The 27178-nt window shown below is 52.5% G+C and overlaps 8 protein-coding genes across 8 annotated transcripts; 4 read left to right on the forward strand and 4 right to left on the reverse strand.

The window, feature by feature from the left end:
- Window positions 1-758: 758 nt before the first annotated feature.
- GCG54_00003070 (uncharacterized protein) lies at window positions 759-2124 on the forward strand (the record flags this gene model as incomplete). Its single annotated transcript, XM_045403148.1, has 2 exons — window positions 759-968; window positions 1027-2124. 2 exons carry the CDS (start codon window positions 759-761, stop codon window positions 2122-2124), a joined length of 1308 nt encoding a protein of 435 aa, XP_045270051.1.
- Window positions 2125-2448: 324 nt separating this feature from the next.
- GCG54_00003071 (uncharacterized protein) lies at window positions 2449-5000 on the reverse strand (the record flags this gene model as incomplete). The annotated part of the gene is made up of 8 exons (XM_045403149.1): window positions 2449-2957; window positions 3012-3195; window positions 3257-3432; window positions 3488-4303; window positions 4356-4535; window positions 4587-4699; window positions 4757-4879; window positions 4951-5000. 8 exons carry the CDS (start codon window positions 4998-5000, stop codon window positions 2449-2451), a joined length of 2151 nt encoding a protein of 716 aa, XP_045270052.1.
- A 2620-nt stretch (window positions 5001-7620) lies between these two features.
- On the forward strand, window positions 7621-9283 carry GCG54_00003072 (uncharacterized protein; the record flags this gene model as incomplete). Its single annotated transcript, XM_045403150.1, has 5 exons — window positions 7621-7776; window positions 7839-8100; window positions 8160-8351; window positions 8409-8800; window positions 8855-9283. 5 exons carry the CDS (start codon window positions 7621-7623, stop codon window positions 9281-9283), a joined length of 1431 nt encoding a protein of 476 aa, XP_045270053.1.
- An 832-nt stretch (window positions 9284-10115) lies between these two features.
- Window positions 10116-11602, reverse strand: GCG54_00003073 (uncharacterized protein; the record flags this gene model as incomplete). Its single annotated transcript, XM_045403151.1, has 2 exons — window positions 10116-10884; window positions 10950-11602. The coding sequence occupies 2 exons, from the start codon at window positions 11600-11602 to the stop codon at window positions 10116-10118; spliced, it is 1422 nt and encodes a 473-aa protein (XP_045270054.1).
- A 2826-nt stretch (window positions 11603-14428) lies between these two features.
- GCG54_00003074 (E3 ubiquitin-protein ligase dbl4) lies at window positions 14429-16742 on the reverse strand (the record flags this gene model as incomplete). The annotated part of the gene is made up of 5 exons (XM_045403152.1): window positions 14429-14520; window positions 14624-14637; window positions 14690-15199; window positions 15250-15564; window positions 15694-16742. The coding sequence occupies 5 exons, from the start codon at window positions 16740-16742 to the stop codon at window positions 14429-14431; spliced, it is 1980 nt and encodes a 659-aa protein (XP_045270055.1).
- A 1291-nt stretch (window positions 16743-18033) lies between these two features.
- GCG54_00003075 (uncharacterized protein) lies at window positions 18034-19925 on the reverse strand (the record flags this gene model as incomplete). Its single annotated transcript, XM_045403153.1, has 3 exons — window positions 18034-18686; window positions 18739-19081; window positions 19128-19925. 3 exons carry the CDS (start codon window positions 19923-19925, stop codon window positions 18034-18036), a joined length of 1794 nt encoding a protein of 597 aa, XP_045270056.1.
- Window positions 19926-21830: 1905 nt separating this feature from the next.
- On the forward strand, window positions 21831-23723 carry GCG54_00003076 (Heat shock 70 kDa protein 12A; the record flags this gene model as incomplete). Its single annotated transcript, XM_045403154.1, has 4 exons — window positions 21831-22105; window positions 22167-22749; window positions 22796-23633; window positions 23686-23723. 4 exons carry the CDS (start codon window positions 21831-21833, stop codon window positions 23721-23723), a joined length of 1734 nt encoding a protein of 577 aa, XP_045270057.1.
- A 1655-nt stretch (window positions 23724-25378) lies between these two features.
- GCG54_00003077 (uncharacterized protein) lies at window positions 25379-25711 on the forward strand (the record flags this gene model as incomplete). Its single annotated transcript, XM_045403155.1, has 2 exons — window positions 25379-25432; window positions 25520-25711. 2 exons carry the CDS (start codon window positions 25379-25381, stop codon window positions 25709-25711), a joined length of 246 nt encoding a protein of 81 aa, XP_045270058.1.
- Window positions 25712-27178: the final 1467 nt, after the last annotated feature.

Below are 27178 nucleotides of genomic sequence, written 5' to 3' on the forward strand. Positions count from 1 at the left end.
ATTGTCATTGGCAGCACGTTTATGCCGAAGAGTCATGTAAACTACAGATGAAAATAGCCCGCGGTTATGCGTTAGTTAAGCCTTGTTGGGCGACAGGGACCACACCAACAGATGCAGCCTTCGTTTGCTGAAGAACTGCCTCCGGAATGTTCGTCTCTATTGCCTGGTAATTGCTGTCTTCTGCAAAGGACCACGCGGACCGAACTCTGCCATCGCTTGTCTCCGGATTCAACAGTACGTACCGTGATCCCATCTCCAGGCAAACACCTGGTCCTCGTGTCTGGGGTCTGGGGAAGAGGGCCTTGGACAACGAAAACACGGGTGAGGGTCCCGATGCCGATACTCCAGCCCCACATCGGCCCGTTCAGCCAATGACGATGATTTCAACAAGTCGGAAGTGCTTCCGACTGTGTTCATGACGATTGTGAAGATATGCGGTTGAGCACCCGTCTCGAGCAACCGGTTCGATAAGCGTGGTCTCGACCGCCGCATGGGAGGCCAGCCGACGTGGTCAGCGTCGTAAGATCACGTTGGCCCGTCACTCGGTCCCCCGCATTGTCCGGGAATAGCTTCACCGCAACACCCGCAACCATGGGTCCGAAGCCGGTCCATTTCCCGAACGGAACCGGCGGTGGACTGAACGGCTTAGACGGCCGCTGGACGTTACATACATCATAAGGAGCAAATTTCACTCGTAGCAAAGATTCCCTTGGAGTCTAGTACATCAGCTTCAATCCGTGTCTCTCAGAACTATCACCATGGGTATCAGCAAGTCCGATCCTATCATCATCGTCGGCGCCGGCGCCTTCGGCCTCTCAACGGCCTATCACCTCACCCTGGCGGGATACACGGATATTTCTGTTTACGACAAGCACGAGACAATACCCCCGCAAGACTCTGCCGCCAATGACATCAACAAGATCCTGAGGGCGGAATATGAGGACCCGTTCTACACCGATCTTACCCTCGTAAGTTGCATCCTCCGAAATGAGCTGATACACTAAAAGGCTTACTCTCGAGCAATAGGAAGCTATCAAGGCCTGGAAGACGCCACTTTTTGCGCCGTATTTCCACCAGGTCGGCTTTCTTCACTGTGTCTCGGGTAAGGCCCCTGACAGGGCCATTGAGACGCTCAAGAGATTCCAAAAGGCCGCGGAAATCAACCCGGTCTTGGCTAAGCATGTTATCCCAATCGAAGGTGGCAAGGACATTCAGGAGAACGTCTGGCAGTACAAGGCCGGACACTGTTCCGGATGGAAGGGCTATCTCAACACGTTTGATGGTTACGTCCATTCCGGGAACGCCCTGATCGCCCTGTACAAGGCGACGCAGGTACGAGGCGTCAAGTACTTCCTCGGCCAGCACGGCGGCGTGAGGGAGATTGTTTACCAGAACACCCCGGGAGGCAGGAAAGCCACCGGTATCAGGACGCAGCAGGGTCGCCATGTACCGGCGAAGCTCGTTATCGTCGCAGTCGGGGCTGCTGCCGCGCGGCTGGTGCCAGAGTGCGGCAAGCAGGTGGTCGCCAAGTCGTGGTCCGTCGCACACGTCCACCTCACCGAGGACGAGACATCCGCCCTGCGAGGCATCCCCGTCACCTATGCCCGCGACTACGGCTTCTACTTCGAGCCTGACCCGAAGACCAACCTCCTCAAGCTGTGCCCCATGGGCGGTGGGTACGTGAACACAGATCCCAAGACCGGTGTCTCGCTGCCTCCCTCGCATGCCGAGAGCGCCTTCATGCCCCTGCACGACCAGGCGAAGGTGCGGCAGCTGCTCCGAGAGACCCTTCCAGAGCTTGCCGACAGGCCTCTGGTGAAGCAGTCGCTCTGCTGGTTTGCCGACACCAATGACTCGGACTTTATCATCGACTATGTGCCCAAGTCGAGCTCGTCGGTGGTGTTGATGTCTGGTGATTCCGGGCACGCCGCCAAGCTTATCCCCCTGATCGGAGACTGGGTGAAGAACCTGCTCGAGGCCGCGGACGGGAAGCAACCCGTTGACAAATGGCGCTGGAAGGACGTCGGCGGCGATGACGGCAAGTGGGGAGACACTGTCAGCTGGCGTCTCGGAAACACCATGGAGTTTGCAGAGCTGCAGAACCCCAAGGCGTCCAAGTTGTAGAAGATATGTAGTTAATAATAGCATTGTGTACTTTGATACTTCCAACCTGTCAAGGTGAGAATGAGGTGTGATCGCCCGTCCACTGGTGAACTGCATATGTACCCGAGCCTCGGGGTCGCCGAGGAGCCGAAACGAGTCGTGGCGTCCGAGGCCCACAGAGGTTGAGCAATCAGGAGGCAGCTGAGAGACAGAAACGGAAGGTCTCGATGGGGTTGGGAGACTTTGATGTGATCCCGTACGTTATGCAAAGTCCGATCCTGCAGACATCACGCATGCTGTGTTCCTCATGTGGAAAAAAGCCAAATCGCTGTTTGCTCAACCAGACTACCAAATGCTATGCTCGACAATCGTTTGTGACATCCATTCCGTATCCTCGTGCTCTATCGAATTCGCCATATCCAGCAATTGAGTCATGGTCAGGCCGCTATCAAAAGTCATTTCCTCCAGATTCCCCGGCAGCGACGAGGTATAGCTCTCATTCTGTGACAGATCTGTGGCCAACGAAGAAATCACAGTATCGTGGGGGCTCGTGTCGTCAGCTATTTGCTGCTGTTGCTGCTGACATGGCGCCTCATTCGCCGCGCCGGAGTCGTCTGCTGCTGGCTGTGGATTTGTTTGTGTCAACTGTTGCAACATGATTTCGAGTTGTTGCAGCTCTGCTTTCTGGAAATTTGCCACCGCATTCCCAGCGGCGATCATTTCATCAAAAACAGTGTACGCCTTTTCAAGCGAGGGAACCACGCCTTCGAAGGCCTGCGGGTCGATTGCGGGTCCCAGCAATAGACTTCCCGTAGAGACGAAGATCGCCTCCAAGTCAAATGGTAGGAAGGTTTCTGGAGGTCCGTGTCAGTTGTAGTCCAGAAGTACTCGATTGTGGTTAAACTCACCCAGAAGGCCCTGCGACTGTAGACAGTCGAGGATAGCAATCATTTGTTGGGAAGAGTCCATGCACATTTGTATCAAATTTCGCACCGTCTGAGATGATCCCAGTAGCTCGGTGCATTTACTCTCGGATTCGAAGCGTATCTTCAAGAAGCAAAATAGCAATGGTCTTGTGGCAAGAACGATGCACTGGAAAAGAGGTTTGGTTAGCTTACATTATGACCAGAAAATGATTATTAGAACGACTTACCTGATGATGTAGTAGGTGCAAATGCGCCGATGTCCTGGAAATGCAACTTGTATCCCTCTCGAGCGGGAGCGCAAAGGACTGTTGAAGGTCGTTGGCGACATGGGCCATGCTTTCCAGGACGTTTTTAGTCCCCAGCATGAACTTGTTGTTGAGTCGGCCGTCTCGACCGTACACCTCTGTTGGGTAAGTTGGTTAGTCCAAATCCTGATAATAATTGAGTTGGCAGCTCACTTCTGTTAATACTGCCGATAACCTCGGACAGTTTTATCCTCATCCGCAAAGCCGCAGTCCGTTGCGATGAACCAGAATATGTTGGCAGTTGGCACTGCACGTAATCATCGTGGATTGAAGGAGGAAGACCGAAGAGGGACGTCATCTCTCGATCTAGAATGTGTGCTGTGTACCAGATCCTTCGACACCTCTCGACGTATGCCTCTCCCAGCACTTGCGTCGGCATGTCTGTGTGCATGCCCTCACCCAAGGCCATGCGAATGGCTTGGCCGATGAAGTTGTGGGAGGCATGCCGAAAGTCGACGCATTGCATGTACAACGCAAGGGAGCAGAGAATCTCTGTCGAAAGAGCAGCTTGCTTCAGCAAAACGCTGAGGTCTGGAAGAAGCTGCACAGCTTTGATGAAGTAATCGTGGCCTGGGGGCTTTCGACTCCTGTTGGCCTTCGTCGTGAATGCTTTTCCAAAGGCGAGTATCAAAAGAAAATGGATGAACCATAGGTCCGTAGGATCAGCCCTTGGATTTGGATCTGAGTAAAAATGGTAGAGGGATTTCATAAAGGACTCTTCGTCGAAGAGGTGGAACATCTGGCTGCAGTGAAACTTCACTGCGTTAACCAGGTAGATGGCATAGTCCTGCGTTGGGAGGGCCGGCATCTCGGGGCCGTCCCCAATGCGGTAGCCATCCCAATCGAGGGTGTAGGCCGCAGCATCGAAAATGAGAGCGCTCGTGGGTAGAGGTGTTTTGTTGACGTATTGGTGCGTGATGTTGAGGACGCGACGTGTGAAGGACCAGTTGGATGATGTTCCCAAGTAGACTGCATGACTGTCAATCACCCGTAAAGTCGATGTGATTTGGGAATAACTTACATATCCTCCCAGTCGGCGCTGTCATAAACTCCGACTGCCCAGTAGACAATGGGTTGATGAGCGTCGAGGCCACCGGGTCCATGGGCGGCTTGGGGCGGGCGTCCTGCTTCTCAGTGCCTCTCGAAGGTTGGGTTGAGTCTGGACCTTCCGCCCCTGCCATGCTTACATCGCTCTCAGACCCTGCAAGGAGTTAGTTTGCTCATTTCGGATGAGAAGCCAGAGATAACAGACCACTCTCGACTTTGTCGGCAGCCTGGCCGCCTTCGATCGAGTCCCGCGCCGGCTCATTGGTGCTCTTGCTGCGTTCCCATCGTTCGATCCGCTGCTGTAAGTCGATGATATAACTGGAGCGGCCGTGTAAGTGGGCGTCAATTCTTCAGCGGACGGTGAGATGAGATTACCCTCTGGTGACCACTATCCTCTGGTCGCGCTCATCGAATGTGCAGGACTGTTTGCGCTTGCCGCATGCATCGCATGGCTGCGACCCCGAACACTTGATCTTTTGCCTCCGACATCTTACACACCTGTCCAGAGAGGGTCAGCGGAGCGGCCCAGAAAGTCGGCCGGCAGACGCGCCGAAGAACGCCGAACTCACGCGTTTGAAGATCTTTTCGCAACCTTGTTGCGTCCAGTCCCGGGTTCCATTGCGCCGTTCCAATAACACGAGATAGAAAAAAAACCTGTTCCCAAAGAAAGAAATTCAATCAAACCGAGATATTGATACAGTCTTTGGACACGCGACGGTGGTGCGAGCCTCAAGGGGTGACGTGACGACTATCGTGGAACCAGAAACGCGGGGTAGCGATTCCGTGGTGGAGAACTAATTTTTTTTCCTTCTGCTGGGCACTGACTAGGGGGCTTATCTGCACTAAGTTCCGCATGCTATCTAGTCTCTTAGACTGCGTCGGTGATAAAGCACGATGTGCACTATGTATGTGTTGACTGTCCAGCCGTTATGCCCGATAACGGACGCAGCTAAGAGGTATCAGTTGCCTGCAAGATACCCCTTTGAAGATAACAGTCAATGTTCCTTTCGACGACGAGCACGACGATGCATCCGGAGGGCCGGTCGTATGTCGGTTTTCGGGGGCTAAAGACACGCACCCATGTTGTCAGAGTGCAGAAGTAGCGATAGGTATCTCTCCGACGGTGGAAACAACAAGAGTCTCTGCCAATGAAGCGAAACAACTGACAGACGCCTCGGCCGGTCGAATGCGGGGGAAGAGAACGAACGGCTTCGTTCTCCGTGCTCCGTGTTGGCATCTGCCATGTACATGACAAGTCAGTCTGCCACACTCAAACTAGCGTAGTGTCTCATTAGAGCCGCCGCGGCTCATCCGATATCAGTAGCAAGCCCAGTGCAACACTCCCAGCACTGCGTTAGCTGAAGGCTAAGAAAGGCCAATCGCGTCTTCCCTTATAGAAGTATCTGTTTATCATGTCTAGAGACAGCCCACGCCACTCGCGCAGGCTTGCCTCTGGAAGAAAAAAGGCCGCGGACTTGTCCTCCTGCAAGCACCAATGAGCGGCGGCCTCTGCATGAGAGTCCGTATTTTTCGCCGACTAATCTGGCGACACTGGTGGCACACGCTCTGGTCGCTTAGATCGGGCAAGGTGGCAGCGCATTCTTCTTTGTACGTAACAGTTTCTCCACGACCACGCCGTCATCTCAACTGTCTCTGCGCTCCCCATGGGGAAGCGGAAAATAAGCGTCACCACTGCATTCAAGTTCACGTTCCCACCGGTCTCCAGACACGCGGGAAGCATCCGACAGTGACATCAGTGAGTCTGGCGCTTGGGCTAGCTGTTGTCATCGTCGTGGTCACGCGGCGGCTCTCCAGACTCATGCGCCGCCGTTGATGCTGCTCGCGGTGGCGCAGAAACGGCGGGCCAGGTTTTTTTTTCGTCGGAGGAGGTCGGAACCGCTTCCGTTGGTACGGGCAGAAGACCGGATCCTCACCCGATGGTGTTTTACTTCGAGACACCCCAGGGAGGGTCCCGCAACAACAGGGATTCGCGCAGAGCGAGACCCTGAGAAAGACCAATGCCAGACGAGTCATGGAGCCGCCGATCTCCGCTTTCGACGCACTGCGCCTGGAAGACCGGCTGACCGACCGCCTCATAATCCGTGGTGAGAAAACGGGTACAGCCGACCCGCAAAAGGCTGTCGGTTCGACCAGGGCAGAAAGGCCAAATAACCCTCTGCTATCTGCGCGTTTTAACGGTTGCCTGCTGCCGCACGCGTTGTTGCCGATGGGAGGGATGTGGACTCAGCGCGCGCTGTAGCCGTGTTGCCCACGGAAAACCTCGCTGACCAGGAAGTTATCGTAATCTGGTCCCGGCTGATCCGTGGACCGTGGGAGTTCCTTGTCATCCGTCAAGGGGTTGAGCTGAAGGGGGCTATCAGATGAATGTCGCCTCAAGTGCCTCCCAGTACCTCCAGTAAGAGTTGTGTGTGCGTCGGAACGGGTCCCGACTGCATATTTTATCAAAATTATCGAAGCTTTTGACAATTGCCGGACAAAGGCCGAATGTGTACCACTGCGCGCGACCCTGAAAAGGAAGTGCCATTGCGAGTCATTTCTCCCTAGCATCCTTGAACATCGTCCCGCTGTGACGTATCTCCCAGTCGATGAAGTCCGGGGAAAATATGGGGTTTCTCTCAGAAATAGGTGCGTAATTTACCTCATGCAGTGGGTTATGTCCTATCTGACCTATCTGGTCTTGTCCTCTTGTTGGAGGAACCTGTCTGTCTGATAGAAGCGTGAACCTTGCGTCGCTACCTTGGCACACCATGCCCCTGACGGCATTGGCCTTGAGCTGGGCGAAGCTGAAGAGAAGCGGCTCCAGCGCTAGACCAAATCTTGTTCAAAAGCGCGTCGTTCCCAACTCCAAAATGTCGAACGCTTGGATGTTTGAATTATCCATCTTCTCGCAGTTCGCCTCGAGTCGCTCAATTGTACTGGGCTTTCGATCCATTGTCTTGACAAACTCATTTTGGTCGCACTCTATCTTTGTTGTCCTTCAAGGTTCACCTCAGCCTTCCATGTCTCACGGCAATTCATTAAACCTCTTCACCTCCTAACCGCCAACATCGGATCTCTCCTAGAGATTTGAAAAAAAAAACTTCGACAATCGCACCCTCGACGCTTCAAAGTGACTGCTTTTCAAAAGTCTTGAAACATATTCTCCTGCAGTGACTTTGACGTTGCTTTTCGAATCGAGCACATATCCATTCTCCATCGACCGACAATAAAAAACAAAAATGGCTACCACCATGCATAAGAGCAAGGAAAGCCACCTCGACGAGTTGGGCCAGGTCTCAACCCAGTCCCAGGTCGGCGTCGTCTACGACGACCCGAACGCTAGCTACGATGCAGTTTTCGGTGAAATCGGTGAAGATGGTCCCAACTACCGCAATGTAAGAAAATTCGGGAAAACAGACGACGACCCCCGCACAGCGACTAATCTTCCGACCAATAGGTTGGGTGGCTTGGAACAGCCGCTCTCATGATGAAGACCCAGATCGGACTCGGAGTCTTGTCCATCCCGGGAACCTTCCACGTTTTGGGAATCGTGCCGGGCGTGATTGCGTTGTGCCTCGTGTCGGGCGTGACAACCTGGTCCGACTACATTGTCGGAGTCTTCAAGTTGAACCACCCCGACGTGTACAGCATTGACGATGTTGGTCGCAAGCTCTTTGGCCCCATTGGTCGTGAATTCTTTGCCGTGGTTTTCTGTCTCTGTAAGTTGCTGCGCGTGTTCGAAGCGTTGCAACGTTCAGTCCGCTAATATCTACGACAGACTGGATCTTCGTTGCCGGCTCTGGTATGCTTGGTGCCTCCATTGCGCTCAACTCGGTTTCCACCCACGGTGCCTGCACTGCAATCTTCGTTGCTGTGGCTGCATTTGTTGGTTTCTGCTTCGGTAGCATCCAGACGCTTGGCAAGATCACTTGGTTCGCTTGGATCGGTCTCGTGGCTATCCTCAGCTCAAGTACGCACAACCCCTGAATTAGAATTCCTCCACAAGCAAGTAGCTAACAATCCAAAGTCTTGACGCTCACCATTGCCGTCGGTATTCAAGACCGGCCCGCCGCGGCCCCTCAAGGCGGTGTCTGGGTTTCTGACTATGTCATCGTTGGCAAGCCGACCTTCGCTGAGGCGTCCTCCGCTCTCTCTACCCTCGTCTTCGCCTTCGCTGGTACCCCGGCCTTCTTCTCCATCGTTTCCGAGATGCGCGAGCCCCGCCACTACTCCCGATCTCTCTTCATCTGCCAGGGTGTTGTTACCGGAACTTACATCGCCATTGGAGTCATCGTCTACTACTTCTGCGGTTCCTACGTCGCTTCCCCGGCTCTTGGATCTGCCGGAACCACGATGAAGAAGGTCTGCTACGGCCTGGCTCTTCCCGGTCTCATTGTGACTACCACTCTTGTCATTCACGTAAGCTTCAATCCATTCTTTGGCGTGCTGCAACACAAACTAACGCTTCCCCAGCTCCCCGCCAAGTACGTCTTCATTCGCATGCTCCGCGGCACCAAGCACCTCACTGCCAACACCGCGAAGCACTGGATCACCTGGCTCGGCTGCACCTTCAGCGTCGCCGTCATCGCCAACATCATCGCCAGCTCCATCCCCGTCTTTGACGGCCTGGTCTCGCTCGTCGGCGCCCTTTTCGGCACCCTCCTGTCCTTCCAGCCCATGGGCTGCATGTGGCTCTACGACAACTGGAGCGCCGGCAAGATCGACAAGAACCCGCGCTGGATCGCCATGGTGTGCTTCAGTGTCTTTGTCGTCGTCAGCGGCTCGTTCCTCATGATCGCCGGCGCCTACGGCTCCATCGTGGGCATCATGGCTACCTACAAGGAGTCTGGAGGCTCCAGCGCGTTCTCTTGCGCTGACAACTCCAACTCCGTGTCGCATTAGAAGGAGTTTTTGTGGTGGTGAAGTTAGATACCAATTTGCATTTATTAAAGTCAATCGTTACCCAAACAAATGGACCACAGCCTCGTGATCTGCCCTTGTGATGTACTAGTTGATGCGAGTCAAGAACCGCTGTAAAAAGAGGCTGATGACCGTCTGTGGATAAAAGACCGAGTCAGCTTTAGGAGGTAGTCCGAATAATCCCGCTGTGCATGTTTACGACTGGTGCCGAGAGTCTCAGCGTCCAAGACGGGTCCACCCGGCACGGCGTGAGCTGTTCAACGGGCGACCTGCATATCTGCGTTCGAAAACGGCAATGATATTCGCGAATCTCCACACTTGGCTTCGACAATCTTGACCCTTCGCGGGAGTGATCGGGTACCTGCCGGCCATGTCGCATTGTCCGAAACGCCGCGCAAGAGCCGCAAATACCGATAACAGCCACCTCCGGCCAGATGACACAGCACAGGATTGGTCGACTTGTTCGGGTCAGAAATGAAGCTTGCTGTGGCCCTGAGAGATGGGGTCAAATGGCAGCATGTCTTGATAACTTGACACTTGTTAGTAAGATATTTCTCTTTCTAGGACAACAAAAAAACCTAGTCACAAAACCAAATTAAGCTCTACTTTCCAGCTGGCCTAGAAGCCAAGCTCCTCAATATGTGACAGTTGACAGATGGTGCGTTAAAAATCAGTTCCGATACAAAACAAACATTACAACTCTCGATCCCGTGTTTGCCAAGCCTTCTCGACACATTAATCCCCCTCTTTCTGCTCATTTACAAACAACAGATAGCTTCTTCCCCAACGACGAATACACATGTTGAGCGCGCACTTATTTCCAGACAATGTTCATAGAGCTGTGGGCGTGGCGCAGATCAGGAATATCCGCGGCCGAGATCGCCATCATTCCCGCGTCCGAAGCCTTGACGATCACCTTGTTGTCGTCCTCAGACCAGCAGGCCCCCTCGTCGATCTCGTCGCAGAACTTGTACAGCGTCTTGGTGGGCATATAGCAGAACATCTTCTCCGCGTACGAGACGAAGGAATGCCCCACGGCGCCGGCATTCCGGTCGCAGAGCTCGCTGGCCAGGTGCCCGGGCTGATGGCTCTTGTAGACCGAGGGGTCCATCGCGATCTGCTCCACGAGGTCCGGGGCGCTGATCCATCTCCGGGCGAGGCGGGCGTAGCGGTTCCTGTTTCTCTCCTTGACGGCGGCGTCGCCAAAGGTTCCCATAACAGTGACTGATGGGAGAGGTTCCGTGACAAGGGTTTCGCCGTCTTCCGTGTCTTCGGTCTCAGTTGCCCACTGTGGATCGAGAAAGGGGCCAGTCGGGGCTTTCGTTCCAGCCAACAAAGGGTCTATCGCCCACTTCTGCACTACGTGAGGATACTTCTCAATGCGAAAGTTGAGGACCGGGTAGTTACGACAGTAGTAATCCATTTTCCGTATAGGGGCTTCGTTGGAGCGGAATTCTCTCATACGAAGCTGCATTCCGCTGACATATTGTGGCTTTTGATTATCCTTGCGGCTGCCGATCCAGAGGCATTTGCTCACGTCATTGACAGCACTCTTCAGGGGTAAGTCGTGGTTGGCGTAGTACCTGTTTTGCTCTTAGAAAGCTGAAAAACATAACAACGAAAAGACACATCGGGGAAGTAAACAAACCATGGATTCTTTCCGCCGGAGATCTTCTCGCAAGGTGGTGCCCAGTTTCCCAGGGCGAACCCAAACTTCCTCTCAACACCTGGTATCTCCACAGTCATGAGCGCAATACAAGTTGGGTTCCTGTTGCCGCTGAGAAGGACGTATGAAGCATAACCCTCAGTATCAACCCCTGCGTAGCAGTGGATGCTGCCGGACGGGCAGAACCCCGGTTGGTATCTGGAGCCGATGTGATTTCCTCCGTCGCCAAACAAATGAACATCTGGCGCGTCGCCACCAGCGTTGATCATGGGCGGCTTAGTGGGGTCGAGCGGGTGCGGTCCATCATTACCAATCCAGAAGTTAACCTTCGTGTAAATCGGCACATCGTCCGGCGTTTCGCCCGGCGTGTAGTTCGGTCGGGTTTTCGGTTTCTCTTTCTGACCATCAGGCCACCAGCCGAAGATGACACCAAGAGTCTTGACGAAAGTAAAGACACTCGTCCAGGCATTGAATGTTTCTAGCATTCCCGGTACGGTTCTTAATGCTACGTCTCCGGTGGGCTGGGGGGTGGGAGGGTCAGCGTTGAGCCATGCAGTTCCCGGGGTTGTTAAACCCGACACGTTGAATGGGATCGATAGACCCGGAACAGTGGATGGGACTGATAGACCCGACATGACTTGTCTCCTGTGCTGAAGACAGGGGCTGATGAAAAACGGGGTTGAAAAGATTGGCCTGAGCCGATATAGAAGAGGATTCTCCACGAGGAGCCGGAGAGTGTTTGGCAGGAGCACTTGACATGAACGGCGAATGGTTGATCAATGGACTTTTTGTCTTCTCGTGTGCGAAATCTTGCGCGGTTCATCCAACGACTTTATCAATTCCGAAGCTTTCCTGCCTTCACGTGGTCATTATCGAAAGGGGCGTCACGCTATATCAAACTCGCATCAGAAGAGAAGTCTGCGCAATCCCTTCTCGTTTACCGTCAGACAATTACTAAGCACCCGGTCTAGCTAGGAATCACCAGTCTAGTGAATTTGGACTTTCGATATATTGATGCATCATGTTGACATGTTGGCCGGGGGTCGTCGTTCAATATTGATGCGGTGCCGACGGAGGTGTGGCCGACAAGGTGCGATCCAGATCAACAGCAGCGGCAGCCAAGCCATTGGTCTTTGGAATTACCGAAAACTTTAGGTAGACCTGAATCTTCCCCGGATCAAGCCATGCATGGTGGTTGCGTGTTCCTTACGGCACGCGTGTTGAAGATGGGGATATTCTCGTCTCCCCGGTCCCGGGATATCAAAAGCATCAGATAAACCCTTGGCTTCGGCCAAAACATCATACTTGCCATGATGTGGTCGCACGTGCACCCCAAAAGCCTCGAGTAGCGTGGGGAGCTCCGTATGGAGATGGCCCTCCGCATTTAGACGTCGGCAATTCTGGGGCGGGGGAAAAGACTCAAGGTGTCGTTCAACAAATGCCGGAATGGCGTTCTGCAAAATGACTCTGGATGGATTCGGCACAGCGTCTTGTTATGGACGGCATAGGGGCCGAATTCCTCTTGCCATTCTTCCGGAACATGGATGAATCCAGAAACAAAAAAGCAAATTGTACTTCGTCTGCAACCCAGGCCCAGCCCCTGACGGACAGACGAAAATATCTCACGTCCCTCCGTGAAGGCCTTCCGCAATGCCCACCATCTGTCCCGTTACCTCAAATGTAACCGGGCCGTATAGCTCAATACAAGCTCTCGCCTCGGTCCGCAGATAGACGGCACTCAGCAATGGCCGTCTCAATTGCTCTATTGGACGAAAGATAGAATATTTTATTCTGCAGAACCTAACCCCCGTTCCCTTGAGGGGTACATGGCTTCGCAAGGTCTTCACTATACTCGGCTCCGGTCATTTGGCTCTCACGATGCGCGAAGCGCTTGCGGACTTCACCGCGCTTTTTGACGGCTAGATCCAGAAGTATCCTATACAGCACGGCATCACGTCCAGAAACCCTGGTTTCCTCTCGCGGAATTCTCTTGCAGATGGGCTGTGCCAATAGGTGTGTAACACAGGGCTCACAGAGGCCAATTACATTTAGGAGTCAAAAGATGAATTGCTGAAATCTGCCTGCCTCCCTTCTGAGTAATGCGTGACTTGGTTTCTATGTACAACCCACCTGCTCTTCCGTTGCTTTCTCCCTCCTTCCTGCATCTTCTGGAAGGGTTCTAATAGGCTGCGCGTTGTGCCTGGTTCTCAAAAGAGCCTCGGTCTGTCGACACCTTCATGAATCCAAGTCTGCACCGTCCCCATCATCCTCACCGTCGCTGTCATCCCCGCTACTACTAGCAATCCATGGTAACACGACAAGAGACAGCCCAGTCTATGGAGCAGTGGGCTAGGCTTCGGCGAAGTGATGTCAAGCACGAGCACGTTGTACTGCCCAGTATATATAGGCTTTCGGCATTAGATAATGCTTTGACGATGATGTAAGGATCTTGAGGGTTGTTGAAGTTGTAATTGCTGCTCGACGGTGAAGGCACTCAAAACAAAGGTCCATCTGATCAACGTGTCGTGGGGGTGTCCCTCTTCACATATCCCATAGGTGGCCATAAAGGTTTTCGCCGTGAGCCGTCCTTGCCCTCGCATATTTCTTCGTCAGTCTTACAGAATAGATACGCCAGCAGGCCAACCTACTGGACGAATGCGTCCAAGGAAGTTTGGAAGGGAAAAGAGAAATGGAAATTGAGGGTTGTTGAATTTGGACTTGCTGCTGTCGCCAAGATGGTAGGCATTCAAGCTGCAGATCTGGGCGATGTTAGGCCCAGACAACAAGGAGCGACAGGGGTGGGATGAGACGAGAGGGAACGAGAGGAGACGACAGGAAGGGAGGCGTGACGGAAGCTTTCGGTCGCAGTGATTGTCAAAGATTGCGAAAGGGACGAAAGTTTGAACGGATTTGGACGATATTGGAAGACAATAGGGGACGAAGGAGACGAAAGAGTCGGTGGGGAACACGATCAGCAATAAGTCAATAAAAGTAAGCTCAAAGTAGTAATTGCGTCTGAAACTTGGGGCAATGTGAAAGCTACCGTAATAACAGCCCAGATATCATGGGTTGCCGATGAAAAAGGATCCGGGCTATGAAGTCCTGTCAATCCCCCTCGCTATTCGCAAATTCAGGTGAAATCGAAAAGCAGTCTTGCTCTGCGCAAAAACAAAAGTACGCTACTGTACGCGTCAAGATATCACCGCCTCCCCACGCGCCTAGATGCACCTGACCTTCTTCCTGATCGAGGCCCCCTCTCTCCCGCAGGAAGAAGATCCTCAAGGTTGTCCGGATGGAACCGGCAGTGCGGGCTGTGTATGCTGTTATCCTCCAACAAGATGCGCCTGTGGTCTGCCCCGCACTCGTAGCAGAACTCATGCTTGCAGCGTGAACCTGGGAATAGGTCATCCGGGTTAGACATTATTCTATTCGTCTCTGGTGCTTGGGGGCGCATCGCCACGTCAGATAGTCGCAAAGCCACGACATCGAACGTTGTGGCCGCGCTGCCAGACGGTGTAGCATCCCCAGCAGAACTGGAAGCGGCACTTGATGCCTGCGAATTTTGTTGGCTTCAGTATGGAGGGCGCCTCAGGGGCTGGCGTGAAGAAGGATGAAAAAGGGTGCTATGATCATGGAGAAGGATCAAGTGTACTTACAAGTCATGTGCGAACTGGCGTATAGGAGTTAGCGTGTGTCATTCAGTTAAGCACGGGATCACTAACCATCCTGCGTTCTTTTCTATCGCCCACCCACAACCGGGGCAAGGCTTCGTCGTCCTACTCACAGTGACCTTGCTTTGGTCTTCTTCTTCTTTGCGCCGGGCTGCGACCTTTCGTGCTAGTGCCGTGGCTCTCAATGCCCTCTCTCGCTCGGCTCTTTCCCTTGCTTCCTGTTCTTGAATCTCTGCCTGTTGTTCAGCCATGAGACCCTGGGCCATGGCGCGGTCAGCGTCTTCCTGGATACGCTTTGCAGTGTCCATCTGCTCGTGCTCCATTTCAATCCTCGATCGAAAGTTCTCGGGATCGCGAAGCAGCGAGTCATACTCCTCGCATGTCAGGTTCTCGTGCCACGTGACGTTATGAGTAAAGCAAGACCTCTGGCCGCAGTGCAGGCAGGAAACGATCGGCTGCTCGGTGCCCGTGTCGTGAAGCTGGCCGGAGCCGCAGTTAGCGGTGCACCAGATGAAGTTCTCAGCTTCAGCCATGGCTGCGCGTAGAGCCAATGCTTCATATCTATGGACTCGTCAGTTTGGCTCCGTCAGGGTGTCTCAGGCGTGGCCTACCGGGCAAACGTTTCCTCGTCTGCGTACTTCTGGATGTCGACGTATTCGAGGAGCTCTCGACACTCGGGGCATCGGATCTCGGTCCAGAGTTTGCTATTCAAGTCTGATCTAATTGACATTTGGAGACATTCCAGGCATGCCTCTGGTGGGTGAGTACACATCGAAGTAACGCTAAGGATCGGGAAATCAGAAGCCTCTCTGGTCTCCGCGCAGATAGGACACTCTCTTGATCCGCCCAGGTCATTCGCTGGTAGCCTCTGCCTCGTAACTACAACGTCTGTCGTGTCAGCGGCTCTCTGGTAGCGCTGACCGAAACTGTACCGGGTTAGCAGCAACGTCAAGCAAGACTGGACACCCTTCAACTGGCATGGGGCTCATCACTTTCTGGCCAAAAGGGCAGGGCGGGCGGTGATGGATGGAAGTATAAACCATGACTAGGCTTACCTGAAATCGTCGGCAGCGAGATCTGTCGAGCGGGACCCAGTGGCGACGTCATGGGTGCGCAGGAAAGCGACCGTCATCGCCTGCTCTTTCTGCTCGAGGAGGGCGATGTACGGGTTGTTTGATCCCAGAAGCGAGGTCGATCTGGGGCGGATGGGAGGAGACATCAAGGGGGGCGTGCTTGCAGCGGTGCTGTTGCTGCCGCCAGTTGTTTGGGGAGAGAAAGGCGCAGGATCAAAGCCATCTAGAATGGATGCGGCTGTCGGTCGATAGCCTCTCTGAGGAGTAGAAGACGACGAAGATGCTACCGCGAGGTCCCTGACCGCGGCCGTCGTCTTTGGTGGTGGTTGAGGAAAGTCGAAGTCGGCCATGATGTCAGCACTAATGGTACCATAAGAGAAAGCTCTCTGCGAGGCTTCAGAGGCGATGACCGACGACGTTGCTTGGTCGTCGACATCTTGCCGTGGTGAAGTTGGCTGCTGTTCCTCCTGCTGGTCTCTGTCCCCCATCATCACTGCCCAGTCGTATAGAGGGGGCGGATCGAGGACGTCTTCGCCAAAGCCGTCCAAATGAGAGGGGTTCGGGTGCGCGTAGTAGCTGGGCGGCAGCCCGGCGTCTTGCGTGGCAAACATTCTCGTCACGGGAGTAGAATCAACGTAAGGGACATATCTCGGGGCTGGCGCCCTTCCTGCAACCACTGGCCGAGTCTGATTGTTGTTCGTCGCTCGCGGGTTTTCGTCTTCTCGACGTCTGGGTTCGCTGGTGTTTGCGTCGGTGGTGAAGTCTCTAGGTGGGAGATTTACGGCGGGAGAAGTTATCGTGGAATCTGTCGACGCCGCAGCTGTTGTTGCCAAGACTGGCTCTCGAAACAGACGAGATGCGTGAAACTCTTCGACAGATCCTTGATCGAATCCATTGGCTGATCGATCTTCCCTGGAGGGCAATGGCCAGTAGGACGACGCAGAGGACACTGACTGTCGCGACGAATCGTCTGTGATGCCGGGATGCTGCTGGAACGAATAGCGCAATATTTGTGCCGGCGACGGAAACATGGTGTGAATGTGGCAGCGGGTTCCTGGGATGACCCTACTCGCTGCTTGAAGGCGTCACTCGGGCCCTCAATCTTGCATCACCGTCCGAGCATGTAGTTGATGCAGGCGGGCCACAAGGCAGAGTACCTTGTTACTGGTCGTCCTTGGATGGTGTTGAAGCCAACGGTTGGTCTGAAGGAGGGACGACGGATAAGTAAGGTCGCAAAGCAGTAGGTAAATCTGGGCAATTCCAGGCGGTTAGCGATGTTTGAAGTGTGCTCTTCTTGCCTACCTTATTCAACTGACGGTGGAGCTTGCAAAGAGCAGACGCAGGCAGGGCCGTTACTGTCGCGTCTGCAAGGTTGACTGTCAACTGACTCCTCTTTAGCAGGCAGACTCTCTTCAACAGGCACCTTTGCTGTATTGAGTTGCAGCGGAGACTTTTGATGGCTGAAAGATGACGGCGGGCGCATAGCAAACGAACCATAAAAGGCATCAGACGAGACTGTTTGGGGCAACCTTGACGATAAAAGCAGTTCCAGCTCGGAGTCCAAGTGGTTCATGGCCTGGCAAGTGGCACTGGACGTGCATTCCGCAGCGGGCCTTCCGCACTGTTCTGATGTTGCAGGTGCCTGCCCCCGCCCGTTTGGGGGACCGACCTTTCAGGCGGCTTCCGCAGGTACCGGGCACCTTCCACGAGAACCCCGCCACCTGGGCGCCACGGTGAGGGGTTCGTTCGGTGTGTCCATCCGCTGTAGCTTATTTGTTAGCGCCCGCCCCTTGCTTAGAAGGCCTTACAACCCCGGAAAGCCTGAACTGGGGCTGTACAAGCACAATTTACACTTTGGAGTGAGGTATGGGTTGGCCCAGGTGGCACTCATATCAGATACATACGTTATGTCATTTGGGTTGTCGCTGGAGTCTAGAACACCAAGCGACTAAGCTAAAGTACCGATACATCATGCACATCGTGAAGGGTGATGTGGGTTGACAACGAGAGCGAGCTCCGTTGGACCACCATCCACCAGCTCCATTTCATTCCATTAAACGCCCAGCTGAGCAAACAGAGCAGCGCAAAATGGTCTTATCTGATGACACGATTTTCATTTGAAAGAGCCCGTCTAATCCTCGTCAGGAGCACCCTCGGCTCTGGCCATGGCTACACCATTGGCTTCCGCTGGGTATATCTCAAGCACCAACACCGATGGGAAATCTCCAGCCTTATGTCTTCCCTTCTGCAAACGCCCTCATATCAAAGCTCAATCCCGTGAACATAAACTCCCAATTTCATCAATGACTGCCTGCGACGCATCTAGCCTGGCCAACGGAAAGTCGCCCATCCACCTGCCTCTGCCTTCTCGCGCTCGTTCCTGGCAGTGTACAGGTGATTAAGCAGCGTTTGATCCCCATCTCGAATGAACGAGTCCTTCTTGTCTTGGAGACCCCATGCCACCAACATTTGTTGACGCCGGACAATCTGAGGCTCTCTGATGGAATCCTTGCGCCCGATCTGACGCATGTAGAGTGCAGGGGTGATCGTGCAGACGTTGAGTAGGCGGTGGTAGAGCTCCTTTTTGGAAGGAGGCGGGTCCATCTTGGACATGCTGAACGCCTTGCGGTTCTGCAGAATGTTCTTGCAGTCCAGGTCTGATACGTTGTCGAGAAAGTCCGTGGATGTCTGGAATTCGCCTTCGGATCCCCACAGGATGTACGGATTGATGTCAAAGTAGAAGTGGTGGGTCGAAATCTGAATCTTCTCGTAGAGTTGCATGGCAGGCCGGACACAGTTCTCTTCAAAATTCTTGTAGAATATATCGAGATGGTCCTTTTTGCAGAGGATTTTGAAAATGCCTGCAAGCTCAATCGTCATCTCACGCATCCTCTTCTCTCGCACGCCTCTGAATTCGCGAGAGCTCACGATGGCATTGTAGGCCTCCGCGGTCCATGTCCGAATGGCGAATAGATCTGGCGACTTGGTCAGCTACACGAAGGGTTATCACATCGGTACATGTCTCACCTCGCTTGGGCTCGACAGTGTTCTGCAGCGCCATCTCTATGAAACTGAGAGACTCCACAAATGATGCGCAGGAGCCGTACAGAATCTTTTGGAAAATGCTGTCGTTGAGGAATCTCATAATGATGGAAATGATCACATCCTCGTCTGTTTCGGGGAACATTGTGCCGTGGACTAGATCTGCGTGGGTTTGGATTGCGTGCTTCAGCTTGTGCGCCTCGGTCGGCCGCTTGCGCGAGTTGGTCAGGAGTTCATCGACGCCTTTGGTATGATTGTCGAGGAGCGGTGCCATGAACTTGGTAACCCAATCGGTGATGCCCTCAACGAGATCGTCGTATTGCTGCCACTGCGTCAGACCGGTGAGTTTACGGACAAGGTTGGGATTCACCTACGCGACCAACCTCCTCCGGCGTCAGCTCCTTGCGATAAGGCTGCAGGCTGAAGATGTGCGACTGGGCGTCCCTCAACTGCTCTTTCAGGGCCGAGTTCTCCGTCTTGAGCTCATTGACACTCGAGTACAGCGAATTGATATCTCTCTCCGCGTCCGTGAGCTTGGGAGCCTTGACGCTCTTGATCTCCTGGATCCTCTTCTCCATTCTGTCTGCTCTTTCCTCGGCGATCTCTGCCTGAGCTTTCGAGGACCTGAGCTTCTGGCGTAGGTCGTCGATATCGCGGTGCAAACGCAGCTCCAAGGCCGAGGCAGGGACGTTCCCGTCACACCGAGCTTGCAGAACCGAGTCCTGCGACGAGGTATCTCTTGTAGATTGCGAAGTGTCAGTTTCGAAGTTGATCAAGTCTTCGCATTCGAGGAAGGAGGCCGATGTGGTGGTTGACGGGGGTGATAGCGTGCGCTGAGGGGGAGGAACATTGGCATTGGCAAAACGAGTGGCAACGAGACCTTTGGGCAGAGCTTGCCTTGGTCCCTTGCTCTGACCTCCGTTTTCGAGAACGGTGGCAGGCATCTCAACCTTTGTGAATCCCATGGCGTCGGACTCTGAGCTGAGAGATGGGCTCGGAGGCTCTGTGTTGACGGACGGCGGGTTCTTGAGGGCTGAGCTGTAGGTAGGTTTGATACCCTCGAGTGGAATGGAAGCAGAGTCGGGTTCACTGGGCTTCTTGTCCGGGACCGGGGGGGTTTGGTTGTCGCGATGGTGCGGGAGGGTCGGGTCCAGTTGTTTGAGGTCGTCCATGATGTCGACCGGGGATGCTGGGCGGCGGAAACAACGGAGGGGGTGTTTGGACGAAAGATCCAAGGCCCGAAATCGCATTTGGGGTTGGGAGGAAAGTGTGCCAAGATAAGATGAAGTGCAGGAAGTCTGCCTAGGCTGGCAACAGTGCAGGTAGGCTGGAAGCTGCTGGCGCTTCACAACTGCCATTCTTTCACGTTCGGTGAGAGAAACGATTCAAAGGAAGGAACAACGGACAAGCCGGATGCAACCTTCAAAAACCTCTGTTTGGCAGTAAGCTATCGATTTGATCTACCTCTCAGGGTCGCTCCTGCCGCCGATAGTGTAGGACATTGTTGAGGGAAGCTGCCCTCGGTCACAGTGGTGCTTCCACTGAGGCACACCTTGGTGGGGAGAAGCAGTCGGCGACACTGTGCACTGATGGCCTCTCGACAGCCCGGTACCATTCGTAAGGTACTGATACAATGGAATGCAGAGCTGAAATGCGTTTAATGCGAGTCCGCCTATCCGTTTTTTGCCGTATGCCAATGGCATAATTCGACGACGTTGGACATGCATCAAACACGCTGAGCTACGGAGCATCAAGTTAGCACGGGCTTCCCGCAATATGCCTTGCTGCTTACGGACAGGTTCGCGCCTGATCCAGCATCAGCCCTGCACTGAGCGAACCCCACCACGCTGCCTATCCCCGTGGCGATCAGCAACCCTTGCAGCAACCCGTCTATTCTGGCAAACAGTGAGTAGTGCTCTGTAGCCTGGTCACCCAATATCATTGCAGTGAATTCAAGTCAGCAAGAGCATGCTTTGGGGCGGAAATCATCAGTCGTATCCCCGGATTTCCTCAATCTCGTCGGCGGAGGCCGACGCAGCGTGAGCCATGAAGGTAAGCAATCCTGCGTTAAAGTGGACAAGGATCAAGCCTGCTTGAGCAGCGTGTCCTGATAGTGGGGTTCTGGAAAACTGTCCCCGGTACGTACCGGATACCAAGCTTGCATGCTCAATGTCCCGGTCGAAAGCCTAAGCATACCGTTGTCGGGCGGCACTAGCGTCTTGTCTTCAGCGTGAGACTTGACCTCGTCGATATCTCGTCCAGGTCGATAAGGTACTTAATTATGGGGCCTCATCATTAGCTGCCGTACCGCCTGATCTCGGTGACCTGGCCATGTTCGCCATAATGGGCACCTTGGTTCGTTGAAACAAGACGAGATGCTTCAGAGCTACCTACCTAAGTCGAAGGCTCTCTCCAGCCCCACATCCATGTCACGGAACCGTCCGGTCATGGCAAGAACTCCAAGACCACTGATGTCCCTGCCCTCCCAGGTCCTTCCTTCACCAGGAAGGCGGCTTGGAAGGTGCTTTCCATGCAAAATGCTAGCTGTTTCTGCCGTTCCTGCCTGCCAGCCTCACATGTACCGAGTACCTTACCGGGCTTTGTTTGTCCTAAAGTGTACCTGCTTGAAGAAATTCAGCTTATGCCTCATGCTGGTCACGCCGTTTGCTTATCCCACCAGAGCTTCTTCCCTCTTTTTCGAGGCAGATTTCCATGATCTTGTGTGCTTTCAACCTGACAATCTTTGCTCTTTCAAACAGTCAAGTCGTGGCTCTCACTCGGACATCACCAGCGCCTCTTCACCCTCGCTCCGTACTCTATACTGGTCACGCTCGCAAAATTCCACGTCTTTCGAGCGCCTCCCGGGTGCATCTCGCCCAGTCAGGCACACCAGTCCTACAGCCACCAAAACGAGGTCCTCTCTTTAAGCTCTTGGAACGTGGCAATTTCTAAGGCTGCTTCTGCCTGCTTTTCTGCATATTTCATTTACCATATCGCTGGTTCTGCACCGTTCCCCCTCTCCACGATACCCCATTACTTTCCTGTCTTTGTGATACCCAACAACAACGCGCGCCATCATGGTCGACACCTTCGACAAGCTCGCCATCAGCGAGCGCAAGATCATCGTCGGCATCGACTTCGGCACCACATATTCCGGCGTCGCCTGGGCGGAGACACAGCGCGCCGATCGACGGACGGCCATCACTACCTGGCCCATCAGCAAGACGGTCCGCGAGGGCGAATCCTCAGACAAGGTTCCCACCAAGCTCAGATATGCCGGCGACGAGATCCAATGGGGCTTTTCCATTCCCATCACTGCGCCTCAGGATGAAGTTGTCGAGTGGTTCAAGCTGTGAGTCAACTGATTCTGGAGACGTTGACACTCGCCAGCAGGCTGTACTAATACTTCGCAGCGATCTTGATCCCTCCCTCCAAAGCATGGGACAGGCCGTCTCTTCGGAGGCTAGGGGTGGTCGAAACGTCGACAAATTGGTCACTGACTACATCTCTGCTCTTGGCGAGCACCTCATGTACACACTGAGGGAGAAGCTTGGCGAACAGGTCGTCACAACAACCCCCCTCGAGTTCGTTGTCACTGTCCCCGCCATTTGGTCCGATCTAGCCAAGGAGAAGACGAAGCAAGCGTGCCAGAAGGCCTCGGGTCTGTCCAGCTCCAAGTCACCCATCCACCTCGTCTCTGAGCCCGAAGCGGCAGCCATCTACGCCCTGCACGGCCTCGACCCTCACGGACTCAAGGTCGGCGACACTGTTGTGGTAGTCGACGCTGGCGGTGGTACGGTGGACTTGATCTCCTACACAATCACCGGCCTGAAGCCTATTCTGGAGGTCCAAGAGGCTGCTCCAGGATCGGGTGCGTTGTGTGGCTCGACCTTCCTGAACATGCGCTTCGCGAAGTTTCTCAAGGCGAAGCTGGGCAAGGAAGAGGGCTTCGACGACGAGGTGATGGCAGAGGCCATGGAGCAGTTCGAGAAGAAGGTAGGCTTTTTGCTCGACTAGAGCAGCTGATACTGACAACGCGCAGGTCAAGCGTCAGTTCACCCTGGGTGCTGCCCCGGACGAAACCTACACGATTCCCGTCGGCGGTCTCAACAACAACCGAGAGCTTGGGATCAACCGTGGTCGTTTCGCCCTAAAGGCATCTGACCTGCAGACCATCTTTGAGCCCGTGGTTCTCGAGTGTATCAAATTGGTGAAGGACCAGATCACAACCAGCGGCGTCCCCATTCGGGCCGTGCTTCTGGTCGGTGGCTTCGGCGCCTCCAACTACCTCAAGGAACGCTTGCGCAACGCTATCGACAGGAACATTCAGATTATGCAACCTCCTAACGCCTGGCAAGCTGTCGTTCAAGGTGCCGTCATGAAGGGACTTGCTCAAGTATCTCCCGACCGTCTTACTCAGGTTCGAGTTCAGAACCGGAAGGCTCGCAAGCACTACGGAACTGAATGGCGCACCAAGTACGACCCCAAGCTCCATGGCCATGTTGAAAGCAAGCGTCACTGGTGCGGCCTTGATGGCTGCTACAAAGTGTATACAATGGAATGGTTCATCCAGCGCGGAGACAACGTCTCAGAGAATGAGCCGTTCTACACGTCTTTCGTGTGGACTGGTCTCGTCAGCCAGGGCCGCATCAAGAAGATCAAGATGGATATCTACGCCGATCGCACACCTCGAACGGCTCCCGTGGCCCGCGACGATAACGTCTCCATGCTAGTGCACGTTGAGGCTGACGTCAGTCACATCCCGGAGAACATGCTCGCACGTCGCCAGGGGTCTGATGGACAGTGGTACTACGAGCTGAGCTGCAAGATCGAGGCGATGTATCTGTCCGCCTCGACAACCTATACACTACTATACAACAGTAAGTCTCGCTTGCCCTGAATACTTGACGCATGGTCACTAACAGTCCGCAGACTCTCGGTACAACACAGTTACTGCGGAATATGTTTGATTGTTTGGAGACGGATATGTTGCAACTGTAAATGGGTCGTAGTGTGGCAGAGGGCGTAATTCGTAATCAGTAACTGGGTCTTCTATGTCTCCTGCGTGACGCAGAGAGACTCTGGTGAAGTATTTCCCTCCCTGGCACCATGACACATAGCCATAGTGGAATTAACTGTCAATTTTAATGGTCATTCTTGTGTGAAGCCGTGCTGCTCGACATGTTTTCCTCTGTGCTTTCGTCCCAAGACATTGCCTCGAACCACAACGGCATCGTGCAAGGACACTTTCACTCACAAATTACCTTGATGACAATCGATCCCCATAACAAGAACATTAGTAAAGTCAAGAACCATGTCCTTGATCATTTTCATCATAAGTACGAATACTGAATGTTCCATGCCGCTGGTGGTTGGCTGCAAGGCGAGTGTGGTCCTTTTATCCCCCGTCAATGGTAAGACTCACGCATTCGAAACCTTTCAAGATCAAGTATTCTCTCCTCTGACTGGCGTCTGGGCAGCTGCTACATTCACATCCCCCTGCACGGACGAGACTCAAACATTCAGAACACTTCAAGGCCGGGCATCTTGTGCGATGTTTTCGGAAACCGAGACGTCTGCCCACCCCGCCGCCAATCTGTGGACGCTTGGACCTGGGGCAGCAGGGTGGCATGACCTCGGTGTTCACCTTCTATGATTGGTGCTGTTGAGAATCTTGGACCGGTAGAGGGAATGATGCTTCGCCCATGGATTGAGGTCTTCGTTTGGCAGGATTTCGTGACCATAAACGTAAGTAATAAGTAAGAATGACGAAAACAGCACACGGAGGGGGCCAAAGGTCGATTTGCAGGCCGTGGTCAATACTTGGCATGACGATGAATGGTCAAGGAGCAGATTGAAGGACTGGAGTCTGGACTTCTGAGCGCTGAACCAAGCGTCGTAGGCTCTAATTGGACTTTTTTTCCTGGGCTTTCCTTAGTGGGTATCATCGATTCCAGCTTCATGCATGAACTAACATTCTTGGTCTCGTCTATAACTACATTGCTTAACGCCATCTTGTCCGTGTTCCCCCTTTCTAGTTTGTGACTCCTTACATCCCTTACCCAAGTTTCAAACGGCCTTATAGCAATGTTCACAGTGATTCAAAGTCTAAAGCTCGGAGATGGCAATGGTAACGCCTGATCGAAATACGAGGCTCCTAGTTATCGAGTCATTTGCGCAGGGTTATTTTGCTGCGATTTGTGTCACTGATACGTTGATAACATATAATGTTTTAGTAAACGCAAACCTTAGCCATTAGAGCGCCCTGGAGATCACTTCCAGACGAGATCCCACCGGTTTCTGCCCGTCGGTCTTCGCAAGAAGGCCCCTTCTTCAAACGGCCTCATGACTCTACGACTTTATCACATTAGAGTGTCTTTAGGTGAGGTATAGAGTTCTTGTAGTTCACCTGAAACTTTCTTGAGTTTAGGGCGGACAGATTGGACTCGCAGCATTATCCAGCTGGTCATGAGAAGGTATGCTTTCTAACTTGGGTATAAATGGTCACTGTTCACTCCGTGTCATTAAGCTCGGATGCATTAAACTCAGCCTTTTGCTATTTGCGCAACTTTGCGGATTCTAAGACCCTATCTTTATAAACCCTACCGTATGAAAAGCCTTCGCCATGCGCCCCGTCTTGATTCTATCTCTCTTCCTCGGCGCCGTCATGGCCATCGACGTAAGTCATCTCCTTCAACTAAGTTACTGGCGAGTATTACTGACATTCTTAGAAACCCCCCCCCCCGCGCCCCACACGCCGTCCAAGCCAGAACTGAACCAGGCGCAGGCCACGCCCTCCGTCATAAGGGACTCGTATACAAACGAGAGGGCAAGGGGAAAAAGAGCCAGCCGAAAAAACCAAGCCAAAAGCCAGGTCAACGTCCTGATCCCCCTCGTTTCCCTGGCGGTGGTCGTAATTGCGCCTCTGGTAGGCTCACCGGCCCCATCATCGTTTTGATTTATGAGGACAAAATATCTGAACGGACTCTATTTATCTAGGCATCAGATGGTCTGAAGAGAACACTATTGCAAACTCGGGAAGCGATTTCTGGGCCGGTGATCTAGTCGGGAATAGACATAAACAGCGGAAATAACAGGGCAGAAGGGAAGTAGTAAACAGATTTGACCCAAGCTCGACAAACGTTTCCCGAATCATAGATCGACAATAGCAATAAGGATTGACCAGGGACAGATTGCCTCAGGACACAAAGTCTGGTCTTGTACTTATATTACCGTTTGTAAAGAATGATCTGAGTTTAGCTTGAGGGCAACCTACCATAGGTCCTCAGTAACCAGTTGTGATGTCAATTATAAATGCGCTCATAAAATGCGCTCATTGGACAGACTGTAAAACGCCTCAGTGAAGTCGTATCAAACTCATACTATACTATCGTCTTCATTAATAGAAGGTTTACGCTTAATTTGAACAGCAACCTAGTCGTAGAGGGAACTTTTTGATGTGACTGGTCGGAGATTACAACCGAATGGTTTTTCTCCGACCGAGTCAGTTTCGTAGCGACAACGGCGGCCATAACAGGTGGCTTCCCTGACCCATATGTAAAAGAATGCTCATGATCAGATAATTCCGGAGGCGATGACAAGGAGAATATCGGATGCCGATATATAGTGGTGACCCACGGAGGGGCGGCATCTTGACGGGGCAGATTGGGGTTCGTCCTAACAATCAGGCAGACTGCGAGGGTAGCAGCAGTATACGAAGCGTGGGCTGATACTGACAAATTGACTTGGATGTGTATTGTGTACATATCCCTGAGAACTAGCAAAACTCTGTGCGTGGGTTTTATAGAGCTTACTATTCTCACTAAGTAGATTATCTATTTATTTAGTCCTCCCCTAGTAGCTAAGAAGTACTAATTTAACCCTTATAATCTAATATACCCCCTTAGGGATAATTACTATAATTATATAGTTATCCCTATAACTTAATTAAGTACTTCTAAATAACTTTAATTATTTCTTATTATTATAATTTTAGTTATTTTATAAGTTATAGAATAATAGTTTTTTTATTATAAGTAGTTAGAGTAATAAAATAAAATACTATTTATTTTATTTAATTAATTTAAAGTTTCTAATTAGTTATAATTTTACTTATTACTTTAGCTTTTTCNAAAAGTAAGAGGGTAAATTAATAATATTCTACTACCTTTACCTCTTATTATTTTTCTTCCTTTTTTCTTTTAGTTTTTTAAGAATTTATAAATTATATATTAATTTTATACTATTCTTTTTATTACTATATTAATATTTTAATTAAGTAGATTAAATATTTTATAATATTTTTTTATAATACTTTTAATATTAAGTATAAGATTTATCTTAATATTATATTTACTAATTATATATATACTTCTAAGACCTCTAAGTTCTACTATTTTTATTATATTAGTTTTTTCTCTTTTAT

The sequence above is a fragment of the Colletotrichum gloeosporioides genome, assembly GCF_011800055.1.
Source record: "Colletotrichum gloeosporioides strain Lc1 chromosome Unknown consensus_9, whole genome shotgun sequence".
Lineage (NCBI taxonomy): Eukaryota > Fungi > Ascomycota > Sordariomycetes > Glomerellales > Glomerellaceae > Colletotrichum > Colletotrichum gloeosporioides.